General features: G+C 44.8%; 1 protein-coding gene across 3 annotated transcripts in view; it reads right to left on the bottom strand.

Moving 5' to 3' along the window:
* The window catches only part of DPYSL3 (dihydropyrimidinase like 3), a 111,042-nt gene that overhangs the window by 59,088 nt on the left and 39,869 nt on the right, over positions 1–12,085 (bottom strand). Inside the window, exon 1 of one of the 3 annotated variants that reach the window (XM_040453484.1) lies at positions 27–459. The exons of 1 other annotated variant lie outside the window; for it this stretch is intronic. In XM_040453484.1, the coding sequence (XP_040309418.1) occupies positions 27–444 (418 nt within the window). In that variant the 5' untranslated portion in view covers positions 445–459. Of the gene's footprint in view, positions 1–26; positions 460–12,085 lie in introns of those variants that run through there. One more of the 3 variants, XM_040453499.1, reaches the window with a different exon arrangement.

Here is a 12,085-nt window from a genome sequence, read left to right as displayed (position 1 = left end):
GCGGCGGCGCCCGAAGCCCCACTCACCGTGATCCGCGGGATGTTCTTCTTGCCTTGGTAGGACATGGTGGCGGCGGTGGCTGCAGCAGCTGCCTCCCTCCCTCCTTCTCCTGCTCCCGTTCGCCAGCGCAGTCCTCAGCGCGCAGCGCCGGAGATCAGGTGGAGCGAATGGTGCGCTGGCCGCGGCCGCCGCCTCCTCTCGCCTCCGCCCCCCTCCCAGGCTCCCGCGGCGGCTGCCAGAGACAATAGTAAATCTCCCCGGTCCCCCTTTCACCCCCGACCCCCCCGCCACACACACCCTCCTCCACTCGCGTTCACGCCCGGGCTTTTTTTTTTTTTTTTTTTTTTTCTTTTGCCGTGCCAGCTGGGACCCCGTGAGACAGGAATGGCTGCTCCGCGACTCCTCCCTCTTCTCTCTTATCCCTATTGATTTCCCTCTTTGCATCTGCCTCACCCACTTTTTCTTTTTCTTGCTTTTTTTGTGCCTTACGAGTGCGGCGGAGCCAGTCCGCTCACAGCCACCAGGGGGCGCGAGGGACTTTTCGGGGCGGGGATGCTGCAGTCCCGGGTGGAGGAAGAAGAGCGCGAGCGTCGCCTCCCGCCCCCGCCCCCTCGCCCGGCCGCCCAACCCTGGCCTCTGGGGTCGAGCCCCGGGAAGCGCCAACGCCCTCGGCCAGCCCCGGGTCTGCTTTCCCACCATCCCGATCCTCATTTTGGATAGGGGACGGCTCCCGACTACCCTCCTGCAGAGCCCGCTCTCCTCCGCCTTCGCGCGGGCTACAGGCGGCGGCGCGGTCTTTGTTACAGCGAAGGGCCGCCTCTGCCGGTAGCTGCGGGTGTAAACCCGCGGCGCAAACCCCGAGAAAGCCGAGACCTTCTCACACTTTGTGCAGCCCGGCAGGCCCGCTGCTCTCCGGAGACCCTGGCAATACCTATCGGAAAATGTAAAGCAACCACTCACTCTCGCAGGGCTGCGAGGGGCTATCGTGTCAGTTACCATCAACAGTTCTCTGTGTTTTAAAAATATTCTCAAAACAGTATGTTTTACAGGATCCGCTGCCTGGCTCTCAGAACGGATGAAAGAGCATTACAGTTGCTCTGTGGGTGAAGAGCAGAGCAGAAAACACCTGTACGTGGAGGGCCCTGGCACATTACTGGTGCGCAGCCATGGATGTGTGCTCACTACTGTTGCCTCCCCTGGGTAGTGAACCATGTGCGTTGCTCAAAATCCCTGGTTTACTTTTGGCAGGGCTGATTGTTATTGCAAACAAAAACATGGCCTTTTGACGCGGGAATATATGGTCCTTCGCCTACTCACTAAAATTAAATGGCCAAGGGAGACATTTTTGGAGGGGCCTTTATGGTGGGGGTTAACTGGCGGTCCCTAGGCTCTCCTTAAAAATGATTCCAAACACCATTTAAATAACAAAAATGGCTTGCTATGTGAGAATTGTATAAAACCCTTTCAAGACCAGTCTCATACCATCCCCACTCCTCAGCTGTCATTGCTAATGGCCTACTAAATATTCTGCAGATGTCACTATGCACAACTAGGTCTGTTAAGGATCTGAAATTCACATTTCTATAAGGCAGGCCACTGACCACACTTCTGGACAGCGTTTCATTAAATTGAAGGCTTTCTCTGAAATAGAGGAACTATATAAAGCATCCACCGGAAGAGGATACAGAATACTCCAGCTTGAGCTTTCCATAAACCTAAAATGAACCAGCCTGGTCACATAAAGGAAGGGGAGACCAAGCCTCCTGAAACACACCCTCCTCTCAAGTGAATTAACCCAAGCTTCTGGTTATTCATGGATAACTGGACTGAATGCAGTCTTCCCAGGAAAAGTCCACAGCCGTTCCCACTTTATTTCTGTGATACTCTGGCTAGAAGGATGAATGCCAGGCAAAGTCACGTCACCGTACTCTTTTGCAAAGCCCAAGCAGGGTTTAAGGCCAAAGTCACGCCCAAAACATTTTGCTTTGTTCTTATGCTGAGACCACTAGCCAAGAGTTGTGAAATTACAAAGCATTCTGGGGATTGGCATGCAAATGAGCAGGATTATATTTAGAACAGGGTAAAAAGAGAATTAACTACATACTATGAAACCCTGCACAGCTCTCTCTGTATCTTTCCCAAAGATGTGTTGTAAACTTGCTGGAAGGGTTCTTGCAAGTTCTTCAGAAAAGCAAAAATATGTAGGGGATATTTACAATCCTAAGGAAATACCACTGCCTTTTTTTCTTTTTTAATATTATGAGTTTCTTTCCCTTCCTTGCATCCTATTTATCTCCCATGTTCCTGTCATTATAATCCAGAACACTCTGTACTAAAAAGATTTATGCCATATTTTTGATCACTTGATTGTGTGTGTGTGTGTGTGTGTGTGTGTGTTCGTGTGTGTGTGTGTGTTGTTTCAAATTAGAAGACTTGGGGTTAAACTCTTTGAGGTCAGGTTTGCATGCTAGAGGCCATGGAGAATGGACTTGTGATGTGTTTCTCCAGAGTGACAAGCCAGGCACAGGAATGCATAATAACCAGCTAATCGGTTCAAGCTGTTGCTACAATCAGAAATGTACAACAAACACTATTTTCCCCCTCTGGTGTCCCCTCAATCGTCTTTTTCTTTCTTAAATCAAAAGAAAGTGTCCAGGATGAGTTTGAAGGAAAAAGCCTTCCTTGGCCGGGCCTGTCTTTGAATAAGAAAGGCAGTCATCGACACAGGATGCCTCTGTGTCTGGCCAAGAGAACGAGGAGTGGAACCAGCATGGATGTTTTCCACAGAAGAATGACTCTGAATGGTTTTCCTTGGACACACAGCAGTGCTTGGCTTTAGGTATCTCAGGAAACTATGAGAAAAAGAAAAGGAGACACAGGGAGACAATTTATGGCCCCAAAGAAACTTAATTTTGGCCACCAAACCTATCATATTGGTAGACTTCCACACCTCAATCAAAGCTACTTTATTCTAGTTACTCAGACCAAAGGCGTGGCATCGTCCTTGACTCATCTCCTTCAATCCACCCAATTTGCACTCCATATCCAGTCTTCCAGGAAATGCTATTTGTTCTGTCTCTTAACTATATGCAGAATGATAAAGTTAATTCATATATTGAGACCCACAAAATGGAGGCTGCTCCAGTGGTCAGGACCATGTCACAAACCTAAACCTAAGTCAGCTTCCACTTACAGGAAGAAACACCAGTCAAGGAAACCTAACAAACATCCATCCCAATTCTCCAACCTGTCTAGCTAGCTTATTTTACCCTAGAAAATAGGACCTGCTAGTATTATAAGGAAATCCCTAGTCAACCATGCCCTGTTTCCAAGTTGCTTCTTCTAACTCCCTGTAAAACTCACTCTTGCCCGAAATCCTTCAGGAAGTGTGTTTCACTGCTTGTGAGGCACTGTACTCCCCCAATCTATGGATTGTTTTCCATTGAATAAAGGACATCAAACTAGTTAATCAGTTGTATTCTTCATGTCATCTGAAAATATTATGATCTCTTAATCTGCAAAGCTTCTTTCTGTGCCTAGGTACCATCATGTATCCCTTGGACTAATGCAGTAACCTCCTCCCTGGGTCTCTTCCATCATTCATTCATCCATTCATTTTCACAATATTCACATGATGTTTATCTTGAGCTTATTACACACTAATACTTTTCCAGGGGCTAGTATTATAGAGGTGAATAATAATAATAATAATAATAATAATAATAATAATGTCCCAGATCTCATGCACTTTACATTACACCCTTACTCTAAAATAAGGCATTTATTGGTGCCCTTTCATACCTGCTTTATCTTCATGGTACTTTTCACCATATGTATATTCATTTATCTATATTAATTTATCATTGAGTATTCTTCTCCCCATCATTTAGAATGTAAGCTTCTCGAGGGCAGGGAATGTGTTGGTTTTATTTATCCTCAGTGTGTGAAACAGGACTCTGCCCATAGAAATTGCTCAATAATTATTAGGTAACTATGTGATTTTTAAATTGTGTCTTAAGAAAGAGTAAATAAAAGGAATAAAAATGTTTCTACAGCTAAAGTACATGTGGTTAGAATCTAGATTTAAGAATACCTATTTTTCCTTCTCCTAAGGCTTCTTAGAGTCTCCTGATTCCAGATTTCACAGCAGGTGAATTCAAGCTGGTGAGGAAATCCCTTTGTTAATATGATACAGTCACAAGACTCTAAGGCAATACATGGGGCAAAGAATGACTCAGTAGAATAGATTTGGTGCCTGAGCACTGATTAGAGAGCCATGCCTTTGAAAGGAGCTACCATCAAAATGTATAAGAACATCAAGAGCCTTGTGTTAACTTAAAGAATTAAAAAACAATTGATAACTGGGTTTAGAGGGAAAACTAGGGACTAAGAATGGTGTGTTGTTTAAGGATGTGGATTTGGAAACAGAGGGATCTTGGTTCTTATTGACTGGTTGACTGAATGATTGATTGATTGATTGATTGATTATATAGGATAGGCACCTAGACATTAGGAATACAAACATTTGAATAAAGTAGACAAAATCCATGCCCTCTTGAAATTTACATTTTAGTAAAGGAACACGTCAATGGTTAAGAATTACAATATGTATTGTTTAAAGTGGTAGGAAGTGAACTGAGGATAAATAAACCTAGGTTGGGAAGGTGAAAGTCATTCCAGTGTCTTGAGTTTCGGCTGGAATTTTACATAGGAAGGTCACAGAAAGCCAGGTGAGATGATGGTAGCTTGGACCAAATGGTAACAGGAGAAGCAGTGAGAAATGGACACATACCAGATATATCCCAAGGTAAAGCTAACAGTATTTGCTGACGGACTTTTGACCAGGGTGTGAGAAAAAGAGGAATTGAGAATTACACTAAATCTGTGGGCCTGAGCAACTGAAAAGATGAAGGTGTACCTCACTGAGACAGGGGAAAAGTGGGAGGAATAGCATTGGGGGAAAGATTGGGAATAGGTCTCTGGACATTCCTATTAAATATCGAACTGAAATGTTGAGCAGGAAGGTGAGTATCTGGGATTGAAAAGCTAACGGAAGATCTGGGCCTGAGGCACCGATTTGGGAGGTGTCAGCCTCTAGGTATTATTTAACAATGCTGGGGGAGACCACCAACGAAATGAGGGAGACAGAGGGCAGACAGGTCTGAGGAAGTAAGTGTTCTGAGGAGAAATGAGCAACCAGAAAAAGAAGTGGAGAGAGTGGTCAATGAGACAGATGGTACACTGTGAGAACATGGTGTTCGGAAGGTCAAGACTCTATTTCAAAGAGGGAACATGTTCACTTTGTTAAACGCTACTGGAGAAGTGAGAATTAATCTGTGCATGAAAAACACTGTCAAGGTCTCTGAGGCCTTGACCTGAGCACCTATACAATGAGTATCTTAATAGGCACCTCATAGTGGTTTTCTGGGGACCATATATTAAATTCTTCAAGTCATATTTACCGAGTACCTACTATGTATGTATGTGTACCGGCTCAGTCCTAATGAAGTCGTGGTGGTGGAAACTGATCAGAGCGTTTCCAAGAGACCATCAAAGTGGAAACTGGAGACATCTAATGTAGACACCTCTCTCAGTGGATTTTATTGTAAATGGGCACAGGGAAATGGGGCAGTAACAGGGAGAAAGAGTGGAATCTCATGTGAGAGAAATAACAGCATGGTTGTAGGCGGATGGGGCTGAGAAGAAAACTTCAAGATGCCAGGAGAGAATTGAGACCAGAGCCCTATCATTCTCGGATGGGCAACGCAGGTGACATCTAGTGTTCAAATGGAGGTCTTGCCCATAGCCAAGAGCAAAGATGGTTCCTCCACAGGAACTGAGGATGAAGTATGGGATCTAGGCTGGTTAAGCAAGAAAGGAGGGCATCAGTGTACAGGGAGATGAAAGATAGTGAAAAGTCCATCAGCAAATACTGTTAGCTTTACCTTGGGATATATCTGGTATGTGTCCATTTCTCACTGCTTCTCCTGTTACCATTTGGTCCAAGCTACCATCATCTCACCTGGCTTTCTGTGACCTCCCTATGTAAAATTCCAGCTGAAACTCATATTGAAGATTAAAGAAGATCATTCATGTAAAATTTTTAGCACAAAGCAAGTTAACTAGATGGTATGACATGACTATTCTGCCATGACTTTTACTCTTCTGATTTTCCAAACTTGTTTATGCCAGGGACTATGTCTTATTTATTTTTGCAGTCCCCAGCTCTTTCACAATGCTTGAAATAGAGTAGAATTAATGCAATAAAAAATACATTGAATAGAGAGGAAACTCAAGAATATTCTCTGCCTTCCTTTTAATCTCCAAAATATCTAAAATACCCATTTACACAGTGTTGACCATTGCAAATATTTTCTACTTTTTTAAAAACAAATTTATACTTTGCCATATTAATATGGGGAATCATGTCCCTTGGTCCTGCTTGAAAGGATGGAGGAAAACAATAGCTCCAAACAAATACAGAAAGAGTTCTGAAGGGGCAAAAACCACACACCAGGCCTTTGTGAAACATATAAGCTATTCTAATATCAGTAAAAATACACATTGAATCTCAGAACTGTCCATTAAGTCATTTGGGTCCATTAATTTTGCCCACAGTTCAAACAAAGGAAATCTTAGTCATGTACTTCCAGTATCTCAAAATGAAAATCAAGGTGGTGATTCACCTGCTATAATTAGATGTTTATACACTAAATACACAGAAATAACCTGACAAACAATTCTACCTTTGATACACATAAGCCAGAAAAGAAAAACAATATATCATAGACACACACAAAATATTCCCACAAACCTATTCCAAAATCATACTGATACCAGCCTGAGGAAGGTGTGTAAACCTACTTCTCCCTAGATAGCGATTCTCATTTATTTCTTCAGTAGAGGATGGTTCTGAAGGCCTCCAACCTTCATAAGCTTTGATACCACTTCATTTCTAAGCCACAGTCAGGGCCATACTGGCTAGGGTTAGGGGGTAAGGTTGGGAGGGTGGAGGGATAAATTACTGTGTTCACCTCCATCTCTGGCCCAACACATGTTAGACACACAGGTGAGGTCACATGTACTACAACTGCAGTAGGAAACTAAAATAGGTAGTAATCAAAATGAATCAAGGATGGATGATCATCAGGCTGAAGGCAGTTACTCCACTAAAAAGTCCTAGCCTCGCGCCTACTTTCTAGATCTGACCTAGTTTTGAGGCTTGCAAAATGTTAACTGAAGGAGAAGCTGGGTTATCGTGAGGAAAGATCCTGCAACACCATGACCAGTACATATGGTAATGATTCCTCTGGTCCTTTGTCCTTCCTCAAGGGTCCTAGGGCCAAATACTAATGCCACTGTAAGGTGGGAAATACGGCCCTAAACACTGAGAAGGCAGGTGGATATGAGTTCCCAGCCGACAATGATACCAAGAGACGAGGCATCAACATAGCTCCTCTGTTATAGTGAAAGCATGCTAAGGCCAGGTAATAAATGGACTCCTGGTCTAGTTCTGCCTTACCTTTGGCTGATTAGGCTTACAGATCACCCTACTGGTCATTTTCACAAACCACTATTGATTAATTGGAATGGAAAAATATGGCAAATAGCACACCCACGTTGGTTTCTTAGCCTGTGGGGTAACAGCAATCAAGTTGGGAAGACCAAGCAGAAGGCTCTAAAACTCTTCCCCACCTCTACCCCAGGATGTTAAATCAAGATAGCAAATTTTAAAAAATTTTGCATCCTAAGAGAATGGCAGAGGTCATCAACACCCTAAGAGACTGAAATGCTATGGGGCTGGGATTCCCCATTATATAGTCATTTAATTCACTAGTCTGGATACTACAAAAGTCAGACAAAGCCCAATGCATAACTCAATCAATTAATAGCTCACATTGAAGGTATTGTGATATTTCTCTAGGACATACTGTCATGGCCTCAGGTACGTGGTACACAGCCACCGAACTATGCAATGAGTTCTTCTCCATCCTGGTCAGAAAAGAAGAGAAAAGCAGTTTGCATGCCCTTCAAACTGATGACAATATGCGTGAAGAGTCTGACCCCAGGGCCATGTTAATTATCCTTCCTTCCATTATAATACAGCCTGAAAAGATCTAAGTTGTCCAGACATCTTGAAGAACATCCTACTGGTACACTCTTTTGATGACATTACGCAAAACTGATGAGATGAACAAGAAGCCCCAAGTTCGCTGAAGGCTTTGGTAAGACACATGAGCTGCAGAGTGTTCACAAAGGACACCAGAACTTTAGAGAGTGGGAGATAAAGACCACAAAGCTTCAGGGAGCTGACAATTTCGGGAGTCCTGTGGACCAGGACATGCCACAGCACTTCCTCTAGAGTAAAGAACAAATTACTACATTGGACAACTCCCACTGCAAAGAAAAAAGCACAAAGGCTGGTGGGGGGGGGGGGGGCTTTAGGTTTTAGGAGCAACATATTCCATAGCTGGAAATGCTCTCACAGCCCGTTTATATAAAAAGCTGTGAGCTCTGAGTGATACCTGGAGCAGGAAACGGCTCTCTGCAGATCCTTGGCACAGTGCTGACAGCCCTGCCACTTTAGCCACAGGACGCTATCTATCCCATGGCACTGGGGGTACAGGTACGCCCCGCTCTTTGAAAGCTCATGTTACACCACTTCACTACCATGAAAGACCTATCTTAGTACCTGTTTTTGCTAACCAAAAGAAATTTGAAGAGGAGTTTTGCTTCTTTGAAAAAAAATGTGACAATAGCATTCGGCATCCGTTTGGCAGTGAGCTGTGAGAGAGGCAATGTGCACCCTGGGCAGCGCCAATCTCCTTGCCTGGGAGCTACACTCAGCATCTCAGCATCAAGATGCCACAGCTCTCAGGGCACCTGGGTGGCTCAGTCGGTTGAGCGTACAACTTCGGCTCGGGTCATGATCTCACGGCTCGTGAGTTCAAGCCCCACGTCGGGCTCTGTGCTGACAGCTCAGAGCCTGGAGTCTGCTTTGGATTCTGTGTCTCCCTCTCTCGCTGTGCCCCTCCCTCATTCATGCTCTGTCTCTCTTTCTCTCAAGAATAAATAAAACATTAAAAAAAAAAGATGCCACAGCTCTGAACTGTGAGCATCTGTGCTTTATCTTGATTTGTTTTGTGCATCTGTTGGCAAGATATGTCCTAAGAGATCAAAAAAGCCTGAGAGGGGTTACTTGGGGGCTCTAGAAACACTCATCTGTCACAGAAGAGGAACTAAAGAACAAGGTAGATGAAGTGACATCAGTTAGTTGACATCAGTCAGGCTCCATCATCAACCGCCCAGTGTTGGTTCAATGGGTACATGACTGGAGTAGACACAGTAACACAGATAGAGACTATGGGGAAACCAATACCTACCCATAGGTGCTGATTCAACTACGACGCTGTCCAACGTACATCCTGCCAGCAAGAGAAACCAGCACTGCCTCCTCAGTATGGCACCACCCCTCAAAGATCCACACACCCAAGGGAGACAAGTTGACTACACTGGATACCTTTCACACTGGAAGACACAGTGACACTTTTCACAGAGTAAAGACACATCGTTTACAGAAATGAACACATATTCCAGGTATGGACTTGCCTCTGCTGCTGCTAGAGCCTCAGCTCAACACTAAGGAGTGTTTGATGCATCGACATGGGTTCCATAACATCACATCAGACTAAGGGGCCTATTTAATAGTAAATAAGGAGCAGGAAAGGTCATGTGACTACAGGATGCTGTAGTTATATCAAATACTGCCTCACCTAGAAGCTGCCATCCTAAACGTGGAGGGATGATCACCTGAAGGCACAACCACAGCACCAATTCAGAGATGATTCCTTGTAAGGATAAGGCACCATCCTCCTGAATGCACTGTAAATTTTAAATCCGTGCCCTTTATAAGGTACTATGTCCCCAAAAGAAGATTACATGAGTCTAAGAACCAAGGGGAAGAAGCAAGAGTGACCCCTTCGACCATCACTCCCAGGGACCCAAGTGGGACATATATATGTGCTTCACATCCCTGTAACTCTGAGTTGTCTCGTATATTTTCACCAAAGGGGGAACCTTTCCACCAGGGGGCATAGCAAGAGTCCTACTGACTGAAAAGATACTGCTGCTATGGGGCACACAGACCTTTCTCTGCCAGGGGACTAAACAGGCAAGGAAAGAAGCGGCATCCTTATAGGACCCATATTATCAGGAGCAGGAAGGGCTGCTGTTACACAATGGGGGCAGGGAAGGGTACGTATGACACCCTTGTGATCCACATGGGTTCTTGTAGGTACTACCTTGCCCAGTCTCGCCAATAAGTAGACAAGTACATCAGCCATAACCTGAGAAGGGCATGGTGACCAGGGACTCTTACCCCTCGGAGAGGAGGGTCCGTGTCCTAACACCAAGCAAATCACCTGGACCAGGGAAGAAGTTAGCTAAGAATGAAGAGAATCTAGAATGATCAGTAGAGAACAATAATGAGTATTAGTGTGGCTCGAAGACCGGCTGTGTGAAAAAGGCCCTGACCCCCCAAAAGAAGAGGCACACCTAGGTTCTAGAGTTGGTGATTCCAGAACTTACACAATGAAGTGAATGTGGGCAGTGCAAGGAGAGGTCTGTAGCAGACATGAGGTAACTCCACCCAGCCCCCCCTATCTAGGATGGAAGGACTCGGTCCTCCGGGTGCTCTCGTCCTTCAGCATCAGCCCTTTCTGAAAACTGCCCTTATTTCAGGTAACCCTGTCCCCACCCCAAGGGCAGCCTGATCCAGTAATTGGTTAATGTGAGCATAAAAAGGCCTGGCCTCTTAACCACAAAAGGGTAACAACTCCAAAGCCTGTCAGGTTAGCTAAAGTGTTGTAGACCACATCACAGTTCAACTTCCCCCTCTGCCTAACCATCCCCTTCCTTTCCCTTGCACAGATCCTGATCCCAGGAACACTCTCTAACAAACTTCCTGCACATTACCCTTCTCAGAATCTGCTTCCTAGGAAACCCAATATGCAAAGTGAGGCTGGTATTAAGTGAATATATATGTGGAATGACAATTTTTTTATTTAGCCGATATTTTTAGAAGTACATATTTCACACTCAAATTTAGATATCTTTAAAAATCGGAAAACTGAGGGACACCTGGGTGGCTCAGTCGGTTAAGTGTCTGACTTCGGCTCAGGTCATGATCTCACAGTTTGTGAGTTCAAGCCCCATGTCAGGCTCTGTGCTGACAGCTTAGACCCTGCAGCCTGCTTCAGATTCTGTGTCTCCCTCTCTCTCTACCCCTCCCCCACTCATGCTGTGTCTCTCTCTGTCTCAAAAATAAATAAACATTAAAAAAATTTTAATAAAAAAGAAAAAAAAATGTTTTAATTGGAAAACTTGGTGATTCCATGTTTCCAGATACACACTGGAGCCCATCAGCTAAAGTCAAATACTGGCTGTCTTTTGGATAGAACACGTACTTTTGCATTATGTGTGTCTGCTGCTTCCTTTTCCTTGACGTAGTGTTGGCTTCTCTTATGCCACCTGCCTGGCATAGAGTCATGTGAATTTCTGACATTAGATCATTAAGACATTCTTGTGTTATTTAGGCACTAGAGCATAGGGACTCTGTGCCTCAAAGGTGAGGATTGTTTTTGTCTTGTTCTGTTTTTTCCAAAGCAGTCTTTGTTGCCTGTTCAGAATTGAGAGAGCAGTGAGTTATCTCCAGGGAACGACCTCCTCCCTGGCCCACCCCACTCCACTCCCACTGCGCCCTAAACCACAAGATTGAATCCCGGAACTACCAGACCGTGCGTGTGTTAAAAGCCTGTGTGAAAGCATGACTGGGGCTGCAGAATCTACGGTTAAGTGCAGTCAGTTTCACCCTTGGGCTGAACGGAAACACTCGTGACTGGATTCAGCCCTGTACAGCACAAGGGCTCACTCCCAGATGAGGGACGTGAGACACACTCTTGGATGGAGGCTCAAACAGCAAGCCAGCCCCCAAATGTAAAGCGGCAACCCCAGTTTATATTTTCCAGGTTTCCTATCCCTCTCCAGGAAGGGACTTTGGCTGCACGTCTTTTGGGTTTTTTTTTCC

Source organism: Herpailurus yagouaroundi, unplaced genomic scaffold, assembly GCF_014898765.1.
Source record: "Herpailurus yagouaroundi ecotype Mexico unplaced genomic scaffold, PumYag 29, whole genome shotgun sequence".
In the NCBI taxonomy this organism is placed as follows: Eukaryota; Metazoa; Chordata; class Mammalia; order Carnivora; family Felidae; genus Herpailurus; species Herpailurus yagouaroundi.
The sequence above is the reverse complement of the archived record's forward strand: the minus strand, read 5'-3'. Positions and strand labels throughout refer to the sequence as shown.